The following is a 23,079-nucleotide window of genomic DNA, read 5'->3' on the forward strand; positions in this document are numbered from 1 at the left end:
ATTAGTACTTTCCTAAAGAATTAATAATATTACTTTATTGATTTGTTTTAGTATTTTTATGTATATGAAAACTAAAGTAAATTGGAGTTGTCCTCTCCCTTCTTTTTAGCATTAGGTATTCCATTTAGCCTTTTGCTATCTTTTAAGAGGTTTTATTTCTCTTCCAAGGTGTAAAATAGAATGACAGGGAATTCCCTGGCAGTCCAGTGGTTAGGACTCAGTGCTTCCACTGCCAGGGCCCGGGTTCAATCCCTGGTCAGGGAACTAAGATCCCACAAGCCACACAGTGCGGCCAAAAAAAAAAAAGAATGACAAATGACAACATGTATTTAGGAATACTGATATTTTTACAGGACTCAACTTTGAAAAGTACGTTTATATGCATTACTTCATTTGACTCTAACAATATCTCAATAGGTGAACCAGGAATGGGACCTCTCCAAAGGTTAATAGGAATTAAGACCTCTACCCAAAAGGTAAACTAGGTGAAGAAAGTTAAGGAAATGAAGAAATAGAACAAAAGTTTGCCTAAGGTCATATACTTTTTAAGCGGCACGACCAGAACTTCAATCCAGGTCTTCTGACTCACGATTCTGAGTTATTTCTATAAGAGCAGGAGGTTTTTTTTTTTTCTCTCTCTCTCTCTAGTACAGTGAGATATATCCCATTCAGGTCCTCATACTAAATATATTCAATAACCAAAAATATTTACCAGCCATTTCCATCCCTGACCCAATGTTTGGCTTTCTACTTTACTTCACCAAGACCAACTGTTTTACCAAATAAATTATCTTATAAAATATGGGGATAAAACAACCACAACCCAGAAACCATTAAAAAAAAGGAAAACAATTATCTTTACATGGTCAATTGTAAGCACTTTCCTTTCCTGTTTGGGAGTATGTGTAAGATTTTCCTCTTTCTTTAATATGTATAATTGAAGAATGCTTTTCTGTTAAACTTTATATCCATTTTAGATTGCATCTCATTTCTTATTTATCTTTCTCTCATCTTTCCCTATAAAATGAAGACCATCCTTCATGTTACTCTTATGCAATTTAGCCTCAAGGAGTCTTGTCTGAATATCAGGGACAATTCCCTGAAACATGAGAGTAATTGTGAAATTAGTTTTTTATAATGAAAAAATAAGGAAAAGAGTTTTACTGAGTAGACAATAGTTTTGAAGTCATAAGGTGAAGGAATATTTGCATATATTCATTTTAATTTCAAAGGAAAATTTAAAAAATTCCAAATATTTGGAAGTCATTGGGGAGGTATGGCCAGAGGCAGAACTTGGAGAGAAGGACAGACGACTAATCTTGGCTGTAGCTCTGTTCTGCCTGACCTCTCCTAACCCTGTTTCAGGTGCCTGTTTTCTTATGGTATCTCTATTCCTGGACTATCAAAACTTGCTCTTAGGAAAGAATCTGACATTAATCATTTATTCTTTGGTGAGAAATTATCTAGAGCATTTGAGGGTTCTATTACATGTTTGCATAAAACAAGATTTATTTCCTACACTACCCTTGTTGCCCCTTACTTCACACACACAGGCAAAGCCTACAGAATAAACGTCTATCTGTGGCTGAGGCCAAGCCAGTTTGTGGGAGTTCTTCAAAAATAAGCATATGAGAAAGGAATTAGACCTACTGCTGTGATCAATAACACTGTTTTTCCTGAGGAGAAAGCGTCTGTTAAAGCGAACCTAAAAAGAAAACCCACATAATTTGGCTGTATAAATATAACAACACATAGAGAATGAACCAGAGAGGAGAGCCTCTTCATCCTAAACTATTTTATTCTCTGTTAAAGAATAAAATATTTTATTTTAATTTTGGTGGGGGAGGGGATGTAGTATAGATGCTTTATGCTTTAGAGTGGAACCCAAAAAAATCTCCTTTGAAGAGGTAGCAATGAATTATCTTGACAAGGAGAAAATACCTGACAACAATATAATTCGACATGTTTTGATAACATCAAGAGAGGGCTCAAAAAGCAATCTGCACCTCAGAATTGCAGGGTATTGAGAGTACTATTGGGTTGGAAGGAGCTAATGATTAATAGTGACTATTAGACTCAGAATGGATGGTCATTACATCAAACTCTTTTTTTTTTGCGGTACGCGCCTCTCACTGTTGTGGCCTCTCCCGTTGCGGAGCACAGGCTCCGGACGCACAGGCTCAGCGGCCATGGCTCACGGGCCCAGCCGCTCCGCGTATGTGGGATCCTCCCGGACCGGGGCACAAACCCGTGTCCCCTGCATCGGCAGGCGGACTCTCAACCACTGCGCCACCAGGGAAGCCCTGCATCAAACTCTTTTCATTGAAGAGAGTTAATTTATTATTCAACTAATTGTAAAAATGATTAAATCTCATTTTTACCAAAGAGTAAAATTATTATAAAGCCTATTTCTTCCATGATAGCTATTATGAAAGTGAAAAGATATCACTCATCTTTCCCTTTCCCTTCTACTATATCTGTATAACACTCTTTAGTTTCCACAGTTTACCAAGTGTAGAGCTACTTTGGAGTATGTTGTTAGTCTCTATTTTTGATGAGCAGATATCTGCTTGCCAATAGATCACATGCCTTATTATAATCTGGTCAATATCACAGTTGAAAAAATATGATTCTCTGGATGGACTGTGGAATTTACTACTTCAATTTTTTACCCGTATCAGTTATTAAGTTACTGGGTCAAGTTATTTGCAATGATGATTTGCATTCTGAAAGTACAGTAGGAAACCCTGAAATTACTATTTTTTAAAACTACTGGTGCTAGGAATCAATACATAGGTGTGGATTTAGAGAGGAATACAGAGAAAGAGACTGAAGTATAACTTTTAATTTGGTATATATAAACTGAGGCCTAAGGATAGCTAGGGACTATCAGTTTATAAAGTTTCTCATGCTTTTTTCAAGGACTCTAGTTGTGGGTATAGTGATTATTTTCTTCTTTTGTTGAGATTTTAAGTTAAAGGCAAAAACCATATGCTGCGTTTTCCTTCTCTTCTAACATGATTCTTTGGTTGGGATGGTTAAGACTAAGAATCAACAAGCAGCCAGGCTAGAACACTTATGCCAAGTCAGACTGAAGTCTGTCAGGAATGTAACCAGAAACTAGGGACTGAACTGTGGCAGAGGCATATGCATAACCGCATTTGGGAATAGTGGGGATAAAACTGACTATAGTTAAAATTCCAGTTACATGAATTTCAACTCTGTCCTCCTCCTACCACATACAAGCAAATCAGAGTATTATCAATACTTTTGATCCAATAGCTTTGGCATTTTTTTAAAGAAATAAGCAATGAATATGCTGATAGTGCCTGATATTTGAATGCCTTCAAAACAGAAATGAAAAATAATCTAATACTTCACATTATTTTGCATACAAGCTTAAAGTAAGCTGGATCAAGGATCTATTCTGAGGTCTATATTCAGAGGGTCAGACAATGTCCTTGAAGAGCATATTTAAAAAAGGACCCCCTTTAGCAGAATTAGTCAGCTTCCTAATGACCATCTTCACACTCCTGCTTTGTGGTCTGGCTATCAGTGGTTCTATGCAGGGGCTCTACTTTGAGGTGTGTTTCCTGCTTTGTCTTCTCCTAGGGGGACCTCTTGGCATTAGCCTTGGGTGTCTTCCTATGATTTTGTCTCTTGGCTCATGGATCAATTTTATTGCTCATTTTACTGACCCTGAATACTTACTTTTCTCACCTTTCTCTAGTCTTGCACTATATTGACCCAAGTGGAAAAAAACAGAAGAGAAATAGATAGGTTTAAAAGAAAGAAAAAATAGGAAGGGGAGGGGGTGTTAAAAAAATAAGGAAAAAAAAAAGTAAGAAGAGCATGAAGAAGTTACCATATATCTAGCTTGAAAAATAGTCATTTAAGATGTCAACATTTAGGGCCTCCCTGGTGGCGCAAGTGGTTGAGAGTCCGCCTGCCGATGCAGGGGATACGGGTTCGTGCCCCGGTCTGGGAGGATCCCATATGCCGCGGAGCGGCTGGGCCCGTGAGCCATGGCCGCTGAGCCTGCGCGTCCGGAGCCTGCGTGTCCGGAGCCTGTGCTCCGCAACGGGGGAGGCCACAACAGTGAGAGGCCCGCATACCGCAAAAAAAAAAAAAAAAAGATGTCAACATTTAAAAAAGTAGATTGCGAAAGACAAAATAATCAAGTGTATCACATTTATCATTTCTCCAATAAACACAGTATTTTGCAACACTTTGATTCCATTTATCCCTCTGCCTTTTGCATTGTTGTTGTTGTCATGTGTTTTAACTATACAAATACTGTTTAACTAAAAAATAAATAAATAAAAAAGTAGATTGCAAAACCAGATATTGCTAAAAGTAGATTGCAAAAGACAAAACAATCAAGTGTATCACATTTATCATTTCTCCAATAAAAATAGTATTTTGCAACACTTTGATTCCATTTAACCCTCTGCCTTTTGCATTGATGTTGTCATGTGTTTTAACTATACAAATACTGTTTAACTCAAAAAAAATAAATTAAAAAGTAGATTGCAAAACCAGATATTGCTACTCTCAATGGTAGATGTAGGGCTGCAGTGGAAACACTGCATGGGTGGTTAATAGGTCATGCTAAACACCTAATTCAGGGACTTCCCTGGTGGTCCAGTGGTTAAGACTCCATGCTTCCACTGCAGGGGATCCAGGGTTCAATCCCTGGTCTGGGAACTAAGATCCCGCATGCCGCATGGTGCAGCCAAAACAACAACAAGAACAAACCAAAACCCCACACCTAATTCAAAGTAGCTTATATACCTCCTCAGGCTTCAAGGAGATGTGACTGTTGGAGTAGTGGGAGGTAGTGCCATGGTTCAGTTAGACTAGAGAGAAAACTTCACTTTCTGTAAAAGCATAAGGATGGGATGACCATTAGAGGTGTGTATATACCCCTAATATACTCACAGTAGCTTCTTACACTATAACCCTCTAACCCAAATTAGTGGGGTCCCCTTTCAGAAGTCAGTTTCTTATTTCAAAGAAAATCATGGGAAATGTAGAGTAGAGATAATGCTGAGGGCCACTTGGTAGGGTTAAGCAGATAAATTACCTCCTTAGTAAGTTCTCCTGAATATGGAGTAGGGATGTCTAAAAGAGTCTACCGTCCTGAAGCAGATTTAGCCAGATTTAGCATTTGGTATAGGCCCCTGGAGATCCCTGACTTATGCCACAATACCCTCAAACCTGGCTCTCTCTGGTGCTCTGGAGGAGTCCTAGTGCACTCAAAGACACTTCCTCTTCTTACCCGCAAAGCATACTTCTGATCAATGGGAAGAAAACAATTCTGCTGGGAGTTGTCCTGCATTAGCACAGAAGAGACCTGCCTCTGAGAATATCACTTGCTGCTAGGAGCTCCACTGCTGCTGGCCCCACACATAAAGGGACTCACGAGTGGGGCTAAGGAACCTAGACGTATGAAAAGTCCAAATGCTAGGATTTGTGAATGAGTAATTTCCAAACTCCCGTCTCCAAAGCATTAAAAAAATGACCTTGGGAACAACTGGCCCAGGACATCCTTCTAACTATTTACCACTCATCTAAATGCAGTGATAAAAATGACATTGTAAGCCTAACACTGGAGTGAGCCTGATTTTACAAAATAGCTTAAATCATGTTATGGCACAAAAGTCACACTAAATTCAGCTACCCCATTTATAAGAATTAAGTTTCTGTTCATATATGAATTGGATTTGGAAAGTTGATTTTTCTTTTTTTTTTTTTTTTTTTTTTTGCGGTATGTGGGCCTCTCACTGTTGTGGCCTCTCCCGTTGCGGAGCACAGGCTCCGGATGCGCAGGCCCAGCGGCCATGGCTCACGGGCCCAGCCGCTCCGCGGCATATGGGATCCTCCCAGACCGGGGCACGAACCCGTATCCCCTGCATCGGCAGGCGGACTCTTAACCACTGCGCCACCAGGGAGGCCCTGGAAAGTTGATTTTTTTTTCGGTATGCGGGCCTCTCACTGTTGTGGCCTCCCCCGTCGCGGAGCACAGGCTCCGGACGCGCAGGCTCCGGACGCGCAGGCTCAGCGGCCATGGCTCACAGGCCCAGCCGCTCCGCGGCATATGGGATCCTCCCAGACCGGGGCACGAACCCGTATCCCTTGCATCGGCAGGCGGACTCTCAACCACTTGCGCCACCAGGGAGGCCCTGGAAAGTTGATTTTTAAAGTTGATTTTTAAGAATTTGCCTGCCAATGCAGGGGACAGGGGTTCGAGCCCTGGTCCGGGAAGATCCCACATGCTGCGGAGCAACTAAGCCTGTGTGCCATAACTACTGAGCCTGCGCTCTGGAGCCCGCGAGCCACAACTGCTGAGCCCGTGTGCCAAAACTACTGAAGCCCGTGCACCTAGAACCCATGCTCTGCAATAAGAGAAGCCACCACAATAAGAAGCCCATGCACCGCAACGAAGAGTAGCCCCCGCTCGCCACAACTAGAGAAAGCCTGCATCATGCAGCAACAAAGAGACAGCAAGGCCAAAAACAAATAAATTAATTTTAAAAAGTGCAGGAATGTGATTGTACGAAATTTAAAAGTATGTATTTCATATAGAATGTATCAAAATATGAAATTACATCTTAAATGTTTTTGACAACTTTGTTTTATCACTAGTGGCATTTCATACTACGTAGTGGCAAGAGCATTAGCTACTTTTAGCATTCAGTTGTCTAGAGCTTACCCAGCAAACGTTTTAGTAGACTTCTATAGAAATACTTTAGAGTAGCAGTTCTCAAGTTGTAGTATGGAAACCTTTGTTGGGTCCTCCAAACCCTTTCAGGGGGTCAGCAAGGTCAAAACTATTTTCATAATAAGACTAAGACATTATTTGTCTTTTTCATTCTGATTCTCTTATGAGTATAACATAGAGTTTTTCAGTAGTTACATGGCATGTGGTATCTCAACAGATTGAATTCAGAAGCAGATATAAGAATCCAACTGTCTTTTATTAAACAAGACATTAAAGACTTTGCAAAAATTAAATGAATGCCATTTTTCTCATGTTTTCTTCCCCCCTCAGAAAACATAGTCATTTTTAGTAAAATATTTTATTTATATAAATATGTATAGGTTTCTCATTATTATTTTAAAATAAATTGATAAAGGAATACCTTAAATATTTTTAAATTTTAATTTCTAATATGGTATAGATAGGCAGGTAGGTAGACATAAACATAAACAAAAGCTCCGGGGTGGAGTCAAGATGGCAGAGTAGAACAGGGAGTTCACATCTCCTCACAACTAGGGCACTTCCAGGCACTGGTGGGGGACCTCGGACACCTAAGGGGATGGGAGGAACCCCCGAGTGACTGGGTAGGACGTGGTGGGTAGCAAGCGGGGAGGAGAAGTGGAGGTGGGGCAGGACCGGTGTCTTTGAGGGGCGGCTGGGGGAGGGGAGGGGTTCCCACACTTGGAAGGGGCCCACCCACAGTGAGGGGATCAGTGGGGATGGGGAGAGGCCCGCAGAGGACTGGAGGATGAGAAGGGAACACGGCCAGTATTTCCCCCGCCCACTTGGGTCCCGACAAGCCTACTGGGGTTCCAGGCCTAAACCTCCACACTCTGAGGCCCCCTCTGGCTGTGCTGAGCCTAAGCCCCACCACACCCCACAGGGCCTTTTCCAGCTACACAGGTCCTGAGCCTAGGCCCCGCCCCTGCCTAAACCCCACCCTGCCTAAGCCCTGCTCCCACCTAAGCTCTGCCACTACAGCCAAGGCCTTTTATTTATTTATTTATTTTTGCTACTGTGGTTCTGTATTACCTTGCTGTTGTTTCATTTATATTTTTACTAATATATTTTTTATTTTTCTAATTTTATTTTATTTTGTATTCTTTGTTATTGTTTTGCTCTTTTTTTTTTTGCCATGTCGTGCAGCTTGTGGAGTCTTGGCTCACAGGCTGAGGGTAGGGCCTGAGCTCCTGTGGTGGAAGCACCAAGTCAGAACCACTGGACTAACAGAGAACCTCAGACCACAGGGAATATTAATCGGAGTGAGGTCTCCCAGGGGTCCTCATCTCAGCGCCAAGACCTGGCTCTATCCAACTGCCTCCAAACTCCAGTGTTGGAAGCCTCAGGCCAAACAACCAGTAAGACAGGAACACAGCCCCACCCATCAAAAAAAATGAGACAACAAAAAAATATGTTACAGACAAAGGAGCAAGGTAAAAACCTATAAGACCAAATAAATGAAGAGGAAATAGGCAACCTACCTGAAAAAGAATTCAGAGTAATGATAGTAAAGATGATCCAAAATCTCAGAAATAGGATGGAGGCATGGATCGAGAAAACACAAGAAATGTTTAACAAAGACCTAGAAGAACTAAAGAACAAACAAGCAGTGGTGAACAACACAATAACTGAAATGAAAAATACACTAGAAGGCGTCTATAGCAGAATAACTGAGGCAGAAGAATGAATAAGTGAGCCAGAAGATAAAATGGTAGAAATAACTGACGAGGAGCAGAATAAAGAAAAAAAGAGTGAAAAGAATTGAGGACAGTCTCAGAGACCTCTGGGACAACATCAAACACACCAACATTTGAATTATAGGGGTCCCAGAAGAAGAAGAGAAAAAGAAAGAGTCTGAGAAAATATTTGAGGAGATTATACTTGAAAAGTTCCTTAACATGGGAAAGGAAATGGCCACCCAAGTCCAGGAAGTGCAGAGAGTCCCATACAGGATAAACACTAGGAGAAACACACCAAGACACATATTAATCAAACTAACAAAAATTAAATTCAAAGAAAAAATATTAAAAGCAGCAAGGGAAAAGCAACAAATAACATACAAGGGAATCCCCATAAAGTTATCAGCTGATTTTTCAGCAGAAACTCTGCAGGCCAGGAGGGCGTGGTAGGATAAACTTAAAGAGATGAAAGGGAAAATCTTACAACCAAGATTACTCTACCCAGCAAGGATCTCATTCAAATTTGACAGAGAAATCAAAAGCTTTACAGACAAGCAAGAGCTAAGAGAATTCAGCACCACCAAAAGAGCTTTACAACAAATGCTAAAGGAACTTCTCTAGGTGGGAAACACAAGAGAAGAAAAAGACCCACAAAAACAAACCCAGGGCTTCCCTGGTGGCGCAGTGGTTGAGAGTCCGCCTGCCGATGCAGGGGAAACGGGTTCGTGCCCCGGTCTGGGAAGATCCCACATGCCGCGGAGCGGCTGGGCCCGTGAGCCATGGCCGCTGAGCCTGCGCTTCTGGAGCCTGCGCTTCCGGAGCCTGTGCTCCGCAACGGGGGAGGCCACAACAGTGAGAGGCCCGCGTACCACAAAAAAAAAAAAAAAAAAACAAACCCAAAACAATTAAGAAAATGGTAATAGGAACATACATATTGATAATTATCTTGAATGTAAATGGATTAAATGCTCCAACCAAAAGACACAGACTGGCTGAATGCATACAAAAACAAGACCCGTATATATGTTGTCTAAAAGAGACCCACTTCAGACCTAGGGACACATACAGAATGAAAGTGAGGGGATGGAAGAAGCTATTCCATGCAAATTGAAATCAAAAGAAAGCTGGAGTAGCAACACTCGTATCAGACAAAATAGACTTTAAAATAAAGACTGTTATAAGAGATAAGGAAGGACCTACATAATAATCAAGGGAACAATCCAAGAAGAAGGTATAACAATTATATATATTTATGCACCCAACATAGGAGCACCTCAATTACATAAGGCAAATGCTAACAGCCATAAAAAGGGAAATTGACAAAAACATAATAATAGTGGGGGACTTTAACACCTCACTTACACCAATGGACAGATCATCCAGACAGAAAATAAATAAGGAAACACAAGCTTTAAATGACACAATAGACCAGATAGATTTAATTGATATTTATAGGACATTCCACCCAAAAGTGGCAGAATACACTTTCTTCTCAAGTGCACACAGAACATTCTCCAGGATAGATAACATCTTGAGTCACAAATCAAGCCTCGGAAAATTTAAGAAAATTGAAATCATATCAAGCATCTTTTCCTATCACATTGCTATGAGATTAGAAATCAATTACAGGAAAAAACCTGTAAAAAACACAAACACATGGAGGCTAAACAGTGCACTGCTAAATAACCAAGAGATCACTGAAGAAATCAAAGAGGAAATTAAAAAAATACATAGAAACAAATGACAAAGAAAACACGACAACCCAAAACCTATGGGATGCAGCAAAAGCAGTTCTAAAATGGAAGTATACAGCAATTCAATCTCACCTCAAGAAACAAGAAAAATCTCAAATAAACAATCTAATCTTACAGCTAAAGCAACTAGAGAAAGAACAAAGAGAACCCAAAGTTAGTAGAAGGAAAGATATCATAAATATCAGAGCACAAATAACTGAAATAGAAATGAAAAAAAACAATAGCGATGATCAATAAAACTAAAAGTTGGTTCTTTGAGAAGATAAACAAAATTGATAAACCTTTAGCCAGACTCACCAAGGAAAAGAGAGGACTCAAATCAATAAAATTAGAAATGAAAAAAGGGAAATTATAACTGACAGTGCAGAAATACAAAGGATCATAAGAGACTACTACAAGCAACTTTATGCCAATAAAATGGACAACTTGGAAGAAATGGACAAATTCTTGGAAAGGTACAACTTTCCACGACTGAACCAGGAGGAATGAGAAAATATAAACAGACCAATCACAAGTAATGAAATTGAAACTGTAATTTAAAATCTTCGAAAAAACAAAAGTCCAGGACCAGATGGTTTCACAGGTGAATTCTATCAAACATTTAGAGAAGAGCTAACACCTATCCTTTTTAAGCCCTTCCAAAAAATTGCCGAGGGAAGAACACTCCCAAACTCATTCTACGAGCCCACCATCACCCTGATACCAAAATCAGACAAAGATATCACAAAAAAAGAAAATCACAGACCAATATCACTGATGAGGATAACAAAATACTAGCAAACAGAATCCAACAGCACATTAAAAGGATCATATACCATGATCAAGTGGGATTTATCCCAGGAATGCAAGGATTCTTCCGTATACACAAATCAATCAATATGATACACAATATTAACAAATTAAAAAATAAAGACCATACGATCATCCTAATAGATGTAGAAAACGCTTCTGACAAAATTCAATACCCATTTATGATAAAAACTCTCCAGGAAGTGGGCAGAGAGGGAACCTACCTCAATATAATAAAGGCCATATACAACAAACCCACAGCAAACATCATTCTCAATGCTGAAAAACTGAAAGCATTTCCTCTAAGAACAGGAATAAGACAAAGATGTCTACTCTTGCCACTATTATTCAACATAGTTTTGGAAGTCCTAGCCACGGCAATCAGAGAAGAAAAAGAAATAAAAGAATCCAAACTGGAAAAGAAGAAGTAAACCTGTCACTGTTTGCAGATGACATAACATTATACATTGAAAATCCTAAAAATGCCACCAGAAAACTACTAGAGCTAATCAATGAATCTGGTAAAGTTGCAGGATACAAAATTAATGCACAGAAATCTCTTGCATTCCTATACACTAACAACAAAAGATCAGAAAGAGAAATTAAGGAAACAATCCCATTTACCATCACAACAAAAAGAATAAAATACCTAGGAATAAACTTACCTAAGGAGACAAAAGACCTGTACTCAGAAAACTATAAAACACTGATAAAAGAAATCAAAGATGACACAAACATGTGGAGAAGTATACCATGTTCCTGGATTGGAAGAATCAATATTATGAAAATGACTATACTACCCAAAGTAATCTACAGATTCAATGCAATTCCTATCAAATTAGCAATGGCATTCTTCACAGAATTAGAACAAGAAATTTTACAATTTGTATGGAAACACAAAAGACCCCGAATAGCCAAAACAATCTTGAGAAAGAATAAACAGAGCTGGAGGAATCAGGCTCCCCAACTTCAGACTATACTTCAAAGCTACAGTAATCAAGACAGTATGGTACTGGCACAAAAACAGAAATATAGATCAATAGTACAGGATAGAAAGCGCAGAGATAAACCCATACACCTATGGTCACCTAATCTATGACAAGGGGGCAAGAATAAACAATGGAGGAAAAACAGCCTCTTCAATAAGTGGTGCTGGCAGGGAGATCAGCTCGGTGCTTTGTGACCACCTAGAGGGGTGGGATAGGGAGGGTTGGAGGGAGTCACAAGAGCGAGGAGATATGGGGATATATGTATATGTATAGCTGATTCACTTTGTTATAAAGCAGAAACTTAACACACCATTGTAAAGCAATTATACTCCAATAAAGATGTTAAAAAAAAAGTGGTGCTGGGAAAATTGAAGAGCTACATGTAAAAGGATGAAATTAGAACATTCCCTAACACCATACAGAAAAATAAACTCAAAATGGATTAAAGACCTAAATGTAAGACCAGACACTATAAAACTCTTAGAGGAAAGCATAGGAAAAACACTCTTTGATAAACCACAGCAAGATCTTTTTTGACCCACCTCCTAGAGTAATGAAAATAAAAACAAAAATAAACAAATGGGACCTAATGAAACTTAAAAGTTTTTGCACAGCAAAGGAAACCATAAACAAGATAAAAAGACAACCCTCAGAATGGGAGAAAATATTTGCAAACAAAGCAATGGACAAAGGATTAATCTCCAAAATATATAAACAGCTCATGGAGCTCAATATCAAAAAAAAAAACCCAATCAAAAAATGGGCAGAAGACCTAAATAGACATTTCTCCAAAGAAGACATACAGATGGCCAGGAGGCACATGAAAATATGCTCAACATCATTAATTATTAGAGAAATGCAAATCAGAACTACAATGAGTTATCACATCACACTGGTCAGAATGGCCACCATCAAAAAATCTACAAACAGTAAATGCTGGAGAGGGTGTGGAGAAAAGGGAACCCTCTTGCACTGTTGGTGGGAATGTAAATTGATACAGCCACTATGGAGAACAGTATGGAGGTTCCTTAAAAAACTAAAAATAGAACTACCATATGACCCAGCAGTCCCACTACTGGGCATATACCCTGAGAAAACCATAATTCAAAATGACACATGTACCCCAATGTTCATTGCAGCACTATTTACAATAGCCAGGACGTGGAAACAACCTAAATGTCCAAAGACAGATGAATGGATAAGGAAGATTTGGTACATATATACAATGTAGTATTACTCAGGAATAAAAAGGAACGAAATTGGGTCATTTATAGAGATGTGGCTGGACCTAGAGTTTGTCACACAGAGTGAAGTAAGTCAGAAAGAGAAAAATATCGTATATTAATGCATATATGTGGAATCTAGAAAAATGGTACAGATAAACCTATTTTCAGGGCAGGAATAGAGACACAGATGTAGAGAACTGACATGTGGACATGGCGGGGGTGGGGGTGGGTGGCGGGGAAGGGGAGGGTGGGACGAATTGGGAGATTAGGATTGACATATATACACTACCATGTGTGAAACAGATAGCTAGTGGCAACCTGTTGTATAGCACGGGGAGCTCAGCTCGGTGCTCTGTGGTGACCTACATGGGTGGGATGGGGGTGGGGTGCAAGGGAGGTCCAAGAGGGAGGGGATATATGTATACATATAGCTGATCCCCTTCATTGTATAGCAGAAACTAACAGAACATTGTAAAGCAATTATACTCCAATTAAAAAAAAAAAGATGCATGGGGGGAAAAAATAAATGAAAGCTCTTTAGGGGTTCTCAGTTTTTAAGATTATAAAGACGTTCTAGAGACGAAAGAGTTTAAGTTTACCTAAAAGCAAAAGTTTAAAAGTTTACTGGTTTAGAGTATTAATTGATAAATAGCAAATCTTGATTTTATATATTCTAAAGAAAATAATTATTTTAAAGTAACTTTTGACTTTGGTTTCCAAAGTCCTTGCACAATTATCATTTTGTAATAAATGTGAGAGGTAGGCAGGCCATAAATTATTCTTACCTAAAGTACCAAGAAATGAAGAAACAGTTTTAGATTGCATAGCAAGTTGGTAGCAGAGCAGCAAAAAAACATAAAGTACTTTCAACTCCAGCCCAATAATTTGGCTAATTAATGCAGTTCCTCCTTACCCTACATAGGGTGATTGTGACATCCTGAAACAGAATGGTATTGCAATAGAATGCATAACCACCTGTAGCCATTTTCACATTAAACATCTTCATTTCTTGAGCTAACTCAGTGCCCTTTACTGGAGCAGACAGCTAAGCACAGTTCAATGCTTTCCGTTCATTCAAAAACATGACTAACTTCTTTTGTAGGAGTTCTTTTTTTTTCCTGGCTGCATTGGGTCTTCGTTGCTGCGCGCAGGCTTTCTCTAGTTGCGGGGAGCGGGGGCTACTCTTTGTTGTGGTGTGTGGGCTTCTCATTGCCGTGGCTTCTCTTGTTGTGGCCCGTGGGCCCTAGAGCAAAGGCTCAGTAGTTGTGGCGCATGGGCTTAGTTGCTCCGTGGCATATGGGATCTTCCTGGACCAGGGATAGAAACCCTGTCACCTGCATTGGCAGGCGGATTCTTAACCACTGTGCCACCAGGGAAGTCCCTGTAGGAGTTCTTTGTGTCTTCATCATTTGCTGGTAGAGCTTCTTTTTACAACTGTAGACAGCTTCTCAGGTATACCTGATAGGCTGACTTCCACTTGAGAATGAATTCCAAAGTAGTGGTCTTTCCAGGATTGTCATGATAATTTCCTGCTCAAGAACTTAAAATAACTTCCACCAGATCAAGCGTTTACTCTTCTGCTGTTTTCAATGCTCCCCAGATTTGGTCTCACATTTCTTGTTCAACCTTACTTCTTTTCCCTCTAGCACACATTATCTTATGCAGGAGGGCTGTCATCCTTATACCAGTCTCATTCCCACTTCCATAAGAGCAGTTAGAATTTACTATATTTTTTCTCATTAATCCTTTAATACCCCTGGGAATTGCTATTACTATCCTAATTTTACAGACAAGGAGCTGAGCCCAAAGACATTAATGTGACAAGCTTAAGACAACACATCTGATCAATGGTGGAGCCAATATTCAAACCCAAGTCTGTCTGGCAATGAGGCTAGTGCTCTTAGCCATTACACCAAATATATTGGTAAGTGAATTAAATTTAAATAGGCTAAATGATCCAAGATTATGTGCTAATACTTCCGAAAACAACTAAATGCTGTTTACAAGAGACACATATAAAATATATGAATACAAGAAGATTAAAAGTCATAGGATAAGACCACCACTGCCCTGCACACACACATACAAGTTGGTGTAGCTAAACTTTAAGACAAAAATCAGTATTAGAAAAAGAGAGAGATATCTGATAATTATAAAATGTTCAATTAATCAGGAAAATATAATAATTTTGACATATCTGATATATAGCTTCAAAGTACAGAAAACAAAGATTAGCTGTACAAGGAAAAAGATATAAATCCATAATGATAGTGGGAGATCTTAATATACTTCAATAATTGATAAAATAATTAAATAAAATATCAGGATATGAAAGACTTGAACACTACAGTCATTAGGTCAAATTTGTATTTGAGGGACACTGCACCCCTAAACAAGAGAGAATACAAATTATTCTTTTCAAATATAAACGAAAACTATCTGGAACTGAATAATAATGAAAATAATGTTATTGAAACTTGAAGTTAATTGCTTATAGAGAAATTTATAGTCCTAAATGCATATATCAGAAAAGAAACACAACAAAAGGCTGAGAAACCAATGAGCTAAGCATTCATTTCAAAAAATTAGAAAAAAAGTGTAAGATAGGAAATGATAAGCAATATTAGCAGAAATTAATAAAAAATAAAGCATACATATAATAGGATCAACGAAGTCAAAGGTTGGTCCTTTAAAAAAGTAATAAAATGCCTGGCAAACTGATTTTAAAAAAAAAGAGAGAAAAACTTTGTCAATAAATTTGAAAATGTAAATGAAGTAGACAATGTGCTAGAAAAACACTATTAAAAACTGAAACAAGCAGAAATAGAAAATCTGAATAGCATTAAACTACTTAATCTTTTAATAAAAAACTTCCTATAAAACTTTAGGTTCAGATTGTTTCTTTGGTGAATTCTAGCAAACACTTAAGGAAGAAATAATGATCAATCTTACACAAACTCTTCCTGAGCCTTGAAAACAAAGAAGTACTCATTAGCGTGTTTCATGAGGCCAGCAAAACCTGACATGTTTCAACCTTACTTGTAAACATAGACACAAAATATTAAACAAAATTTTAATACAACTCTATATTCAGTAATACATAAAAAGGCCAATATATCATGATCAGGTTGGGTTTATGCCAGCATTGCAAGGTTGGTTGAACAGTGGCAAACCAATCCATGTAATTTACCATACTAACAGAATAAAAGAGAAAAATCCTATGATCATCTCAACCAGTGCAGAAAAAACATCTGATAAAACTCAATATCCAATCATGATAAAAACTCTCAGCAAACTAGGATTAGAAGGGGAATTCCTTAACCTGTGAAAACGTTTGTTAAAAAACAAAACAAAACAAAAACTCAGCAACCCACTTCAAACAATGGTGAAGTGTTGAGAGATTTCCCTTTGAAATCAGGAACAACATAAAGGTGCCACTACTACTACTTCTCTTCAACACTGTACTGGAGGTCCTAGCCAATTGGCTAAAGCAAGAAAAAGAAGTACAAGGTATAAGGATGGAAAGGAAGAAATCAACTGTTATTATTCACAAATGATATAACTGTATGTAGAAGATCTAAAAGAATATACAGTAGCTAAGCCAGTGTGATACTGGCATAAGGTAGATAAATAGACCAATGGAGTAGAATACAGAGCCCAGAAACAGACTAATGCTATATGGACACTTGATTTATGACAAAGGTGGCTATGTATTATAGAACAACATATTTTCAACAAGTGGTGCTGAAACAACTGGATACTCATATCGGAAAAAAAAAGAAACCTGATCTCTACACCATAAATAAAAATCAATTCCAGGTAAATGGTAGGTGTAAATGTGAAAGGACAAACTGTAAGGCTTCTAGAAGGTAATACAGGAGATCTATCTTTATTACACATTCACAAACGATGATATCCAAATGGCCAATAAACACACACAAAAAGGCACTTGATCTCATTAGTAACTAGGGAAACACAAATTAAAACCATAACAAGATAATAGTATATAATAGCTAAAACTAAATAGACTGACAATAACATGTCAGAACTCTCATATGGGAACTCTCCCATGCTGCTGGAATCGATTTTGTACAATCCCTTTGGAAAAGTTTGGCATTTCATTATCTATTAAATATATGCATACTTGATGTCCTAGAAATTCCACTCTTAGATGGGTATGTTACAGAAATTCATCTACACGTCCACCTAGAGACATATTCAAGAATGTTTATAGCAACCTTATCCACAGTAGTCCCAAACTGGAAACAACTCCATTAATTGTAAGTAATGAAAGTAATAAGATAAGTAATGAAAGTCAGTGCAATAAAGAAATTTGGTGCATGTTTCAGGAGTTAATTTCACTTTTGTGTGTGCCTTATATTAGAAGAGATGTTGTAAATGCAAATAAAGGCCACTCCATTTAAATTCCACATGTTATGGGTTCACAATTTGAATCTGTACTTATGGTCTCCTCTCCATGGGGATCTAGGTTATTAAGGGCCAAGTGTTCCAGGAGGCACAAGTTCCAGAAGGAATAAGTTTGCAGAGATGGCCCTCCTGAATGTGATATCACTGAGGTTTTGCCTTTGGTGGGTATCTCAATGGACCATGCTTCATGTGAAACATTTGTTCCTCTTAGGTAGCATGGAATAAGTATCAGGGCACTCTGTTTGGGCTTTGCTCTTGAAAGGAGAGGGGTTAGGAAATCCTTCACCACAGTCACCTACATCACACTTATTCCACCTGATAGTATCACACAGTTTGCTCCCCACATATATCCTAACTCCTAACTAGCTAATTCTACCATGTAGATGAAGCATAGGCTTAAGTACTTTTGCATCTCATAGCACATGAGTTAGTTACATAATAGGCTCTCAACAAGTGTTTTTACTGCCTACATGTGTTTCATTACCGTACACATATTTGAAATATATATAATCAGCAGTTTTTCCACAGCTATAATGGCTCACACAAAAACTGTAATTTTGGTTTACATCAAGTTTTCCATCACCCAGGAGAAAAGGCTTTTTGTTATTCTGTTGATATCGGCAAAATTTATAAATTTTGTCTCCTGAGAGTTGGCAAGAAGCATGTTCAACCTCAATATGGAAAAGACTGTGCAAGTCAGTTAACTACATTTACATTTAAGGCATGCCAATAGTATTAGGCTGAGCTCTCTGGGAGTCAAGCAAAAATTAATAGATCTGTTTTATTCCAAAAAGATTCTGATGAAGCTGTTGCTTATACAGCATTTTGGCTAGAAATCTATGCATTTTACATGATTGCGAGCAAATATGCTAGCTGGTGTTTCAATGTTGTTCTAGAAACATCTAGATAGGGTGTGAGAAGCTCAAAGACTAGAGTTGTTGAACTCTCAGACTTGAGTTTTTTCCTTAGAGCACTCAGCAATTTACTACTACCCCTTTTTTCACTCCTAGTCTATCTGAAATAGCCAATGGTTTAAAGCAGCAGCTAAACAGGAGTGGGGCTCAGGGATTCTGCAGTTAGACTGGACGCTTAACGCTGAACTCTCTCTTAAGATCTGGAGATCAGGCATACAAACCAAGTCCTCTTCACTGTTGTGTGAATTGTCTCAGAACTATTAAATAGTTCTTTTCTATCAGTCAAATAACTCCTGGAATATCTTAACTCTTTCACAGAGACTGTGTTAGCAAGAAGGTGGCTCTTCAGAAAGGAGGTGACTTCACTGGGCTTAGAATGCTTATGGCAACCCTTTCTCTTGCCATTCCCAAGACTTATCTTTTGCACATTATGCAAAAAGGAACTCTACTTCTGATGGCTGAGGTCTGCAAGGTGGCTTATAAAAGTGTATCTAATCAACTGGCTGAAAACGATTGTGGAGCACTGTCCTACTGATATGCCCCTAATTTCACCAGGTGCCACTCTCCAGAAATGAAGTCAATTTGTAGATTAAATGAGAAGTCGTAAGAGCAGCTGTAGAGTAATTCTATCTCTAGCAACACAAAACTTTGGCACCATTAGGGAAAGGAAGGGCACAGCACCCAGTAACCACGGAAAGAGAACCAAGGTTGCAACTTAGCATTAGCATTTACTAGCTGCACACCCTCGGGCAACTTAGTGTCTTGGAGTCTCAGTTTTTTCATCTGTAAAATGGAGATTACTTACTTGAGATCTAGCATTAAGCACTGCGCCAGGCACGAAGTAGGCGACGAGAAAATGATAGCTATTTGCTCTAATGGTTATAGGCACGAATCAGTTTTCAGTTAGTTTAGTGACTCCGCAGGAAGGGGGAGCAGAGGTGGAGCAGCAGGAAAGGATGGCGTTGGTTCGCTCGTCAGGTCCCCAGCACCGCCCATGTCTCCTGCTCCGAGGCGTTTGCTCCCGAAAGCTACTCCAGAGGCTCAGGCCACATTCGAGGAGGCCACCCAGGGCACTAGGACACCTCGGGGACGCTTGCGGTTTGGCTCCCGGTCTAGCCCATCCCGGGCCGAACCAACCCCGGGACTGCTCGAACTCACCTGCTTGACAGGTGTCGGCGGCCTGGGGCGTGACCGCGGAGGCGGGCGGGTGCGGTGGGCGGGAGCTGAGACTATGAAGCTCCAGGCGCATGGCACCCGCCGCCCAGTCGCCGCGGTGGCTGCCGGGATGCGCCGCAACGAATGGTCGCGCCGGGCGCAGCTTTGAGTGACCTTTCACCCGCGCCCAGCGGTCCCGGGCGGCGGCACAAGGCGGAAGCCATGGCGGAGGCGGTGGCTGCGGCTGCGGCGGGCGGGACGGGCGCGGGCGCGGGCTCCGGTTCTGCAGTGGACAGGGAGCGGGACCGCGCCGGGCGGAGGCTGCGGGTTCTTTCGGGCCATCTGCTGGGCCGGCCCCAGGAGGCTTTGAGTACCAATGAGTGCAAAGCGCGGAGAGCGGCAGCGGCGGCGGCCGCCACGGCGGCGCCCACTGCCACTCCCGCCGCGCAGGAGTCGGGCACCATCCCCAAGAAGCGGTGAGTAGCGGCTCTGTGGAGCGAGCTGGCGGTGAGGGACCAGTCCGGGCCTGTGCTGAGGGAGGGCACTGGCGAGATGGGAAGGGAGGTGACACGGGTGGGCGGAAGGCATTCGGGTTCCTGAAAGTGCGGACCATCTGGTTTTTAAGAGAGCGTGGATGAGACCCTGGACTCTGTCAGGAAGGGGGACGGATGAAATGGTGGATTTTGGTCAATGTTTGAGAGTAGTAGACCTGAAGAACTCTTATTGGGGAAGGCTTTCAGGGGACCCTTTTTCTTGGATTCATAATGCGAGAAATTCATTCTCTGTATGGAATTAATACTTTGGAAGCCAAGGTCTTGGAATAAATGGAAGGGGTTTTATTGTGATCCTCTAAAGAAATTTAGGTTCGTACTAAATGATGGATCTCTTCTAATTAGCTCAAGCTTGGGTGCGGGGAGAAGTGGTTTCTGGAAGAAGGTGCTGCTGACTGGTTTCTGTGGGGTAGATTTCTGCTTGCTGAGGGACATGGTCTTTGACTTTGAGGGAGGAAATCGAGGGGTGGGTTAGAAGCAATAAACAGCAGACACTAGTTAGTGATTTAGGGTGTGGTGGTAGCTACTGAGCTCTGGTGTAACCAGAAGGTGAAAAATCCTTGTCTGTGGTTGAGGTTTTTTGTAAGGCATCTTGACTACGACTTTTTGGCGAAATGTTAAGCTCTGATGGAAGCCACAAGGAAAAGCTATTTTTTGAGATGTGGTTTTGTCAGCATGGATAAACTTTTAAAGTGGAAAAAAAAGTTGCTAATGTTTAATGTGTACTTTCAATGTGCCAGAGATTGTGCTAAATCTGTGATTTCTTTTACTCCTCTCCAAACTATGAGGTAGGTGCAGTTATCTCTCATTTTACAGATGAAGAAATAAACAAGATTTAGAGGCCTGCTGCAGGATTGGCAGGTACACTGTGTGGCAGCTTAGATTTCGAAAGTGCGTCAAGTTGACTTAAGGGCCAAATTCTTAAGCAGTACTGCTTCCGATGAATTCATTCATTCATTCAACATTCATGAGTCCTTCTTTCAATACATGCTCACTGTACTAAGAATAGAGAGATTTAAAAATGCAGTATTTACTCATAAGGAACTGATAGCCTAGTAAAGTAATGTTATAACACAGTGAGATAAGAAACTTAGCTGATAACCATAGCAAATAGTCACTTAACCCGGATTTGGGTATTTATTTGTTAGGGCAAAGGCTTTCCAGAGTAAGGATTGCCTGAGTAAATCTTGAAGGTTGTATTGGAAGGAGCCTGCCAAAGGAGAAAAGCTTTTTTTTTTTTTGGCTGCATTGGGTCTTTGTTGCTGCGTGTGGGCTTTTCTCTAGTTGTGGTGAGAGGGCTACTCTTCTTGCAGTGCCCGGGCTTCTCATTGCGGTGGCTTCCCTTTTTGCGGAGCACGGGCTCTAGGCACGTGGGCTCAGTAGTTGTGGCACACGGGCTTAGTTGCTCCACGATATGTGGGATCTTCCTGTACCAGGGATTGAACCTGTGTCCCCTGCACTGGCAGGCGGATTCTTAACCACTGCACCACCAGGGAAGTCCAGAGAAAAGCATTCTTGGTGGAAAGACTGTGTTCACAGGTAAAGCAGTGAGAGGTTGAATTGCCAAGAGTTAAGTGTTGCAGGAGGAGGTGAGAATGACTTGGGATGAGGGTTGGAGATGTGGTCTTGTTTGCAGGATTTTTTTTTTTTTTTTTTTTTTTTTTTTTTTTTTCGGTACGCGGGCCTCTCACTGTTGTGGCCTCCCCCGTTGCGGAGCACAGGCTCCGGACACGCAGGCCCAGCGGCCATGGCTCACGGGCCCAGCCGCTCCGCGGCATATGGGATCCTCCCAGACCGGGGCACGAACCCGTATCCCCTGCATCGGCAGGCGGACTCTCAACCACTGCGCCACCAGGGAGGCCCGTTGTTTGCAGGCTTTTATGTGGGGTAACACATGATTACATTTACCTTTTAGAAAGGTCACATTGACGATTGAGTTGAAGGTTTAAGCAGCTGAACATATAGTTTCTGGACACAGATCTGAGTTTGAATTTCTCCTTCACAATTCCAGCTGCATGACTTCGGGCAAATCACTTAACCTCTCTCAGAGCTTTAGACCCCTCATCTTTGAAAATGAGGACAATAATTCCCGCTTTGCATTGTTGCTGTGAGAATTGGAAAATATAAAGTGATCAAACATTTAGTGCAATGCCTGTTTCATGACCCCTCAACAAACGGGAGATGCAGTTTTGATTGAGTCCACAGACATGGAGACCATTTAGAAGACTATTATCCTAGTGAGAAATGCTGTGATTCTGAGCTAGGGCATAATGTTTGAAAAAGTATTTGAAAAAGCATTAGGAGGTAAATTTTCCATAACTTGGTTACTGAGTGGTGGGGGAGGAAGGAATCAAGGATCACATCTTGGCCTCTGGCTTCATTTGAAGTTATATTAGGGCTTCCCTGGTGGCGCAGCGGTTGAGAGCCCACCTGCCGATGCAGGGGACACAGGTTCGTGCCCCGGTCCGGGAGGATCCCGCATGCCGCAGAGCGGCTGGGCCCGTGAGCCATGGCCGCTGAGCCTGCGCGTCCGGAGCCTGTGCTCAAAACGGGAGAGGCCACAACGGTGAGAGGCCCACGTACTGCAAAAAAAAAAAAAGAAGTTATATTAGCTGTGACTGGATTTAAAACTTTTAATTTTTCTAATGGCTTAATATACATTTATGTCCATTCATTTGTGTGCATCTGTGTGATTGTACATTTATACGCAGGTTCACACTCTCAGAACTAAGTAGGTAGGACAGGTGTTCCTTAAGGCTGGATTTAGGGGCCTTGTCTGCAGCATTTGGAGAAAAATAGTAATGCTTGGAAGGCACATTGGGGTAATGGAT

The 23,079-nt window shown here is 40.7% G+C and overlaps 1 protein-coding gene and 1 long non-coding RNA gene across 4 annotated transcripts in view; one reads left to right on the forward strand and one right to left on the reverse strand.

Annotated features, from left to right (window-relative positions):
• LOC132494916 (uncharacterized) overlaps nucleotides 1-19,815 on the reverse strand; it is a 118,164-nt gene extending 98,349 nt beyond the window's left edge. For all 3 annotated transcript variants that reach the window (XR_009533181.1, XR_009533179.1, XR_009533180.1), the window contains exon 1: nucleotides 19,348-19,815. This is a non-coding gene — a long non-coding RNA (uncharacterized LOC132494916). The remainder of the gene's footprint in view (nucleotides 1-19,347) is intronic.
• A 58-nt stretch (nucleotides 19,816-19,873) lies between these two features.
• The window catches only part of AGPS (alkylglycerone phosphate synthase), a 141,871-nt gene continuing 138,665 nt past the window's right edge, over nucleotides 19,874-23,079 (forward strand). The window contains exon 1 of the mRNA XM_060106344.1: nucleotides 19,874-20,173. Within this exon, the coding sequence (XP_059962327.1) occupies nucleotides 19,920-20,173 (254 nt within the window). The 5' untranslated portion in view covers nucleotides 19,874-19,919. The remainder of the gene's footprint in view (nucleotides 20,174-23,079) is intronic.

The sequence above is a fragment of the Mesoplodon densirostris genome, chromosome 8 (genome assembly GCF_025265405.1).
Source record: "Mesoplodon densirostris isolate mMesDen1 chromosome 8, mMesDen1 primary haplotype, whole genome shotgun sequence".
In the NCBI taxonomy this organism is placed as follows: Eukaryota; Metazoa; Chordata; class Mammalia; order Artiodactyla; family Ziphiidae; genus Mesoplodon; species Mesoplodon densirostris.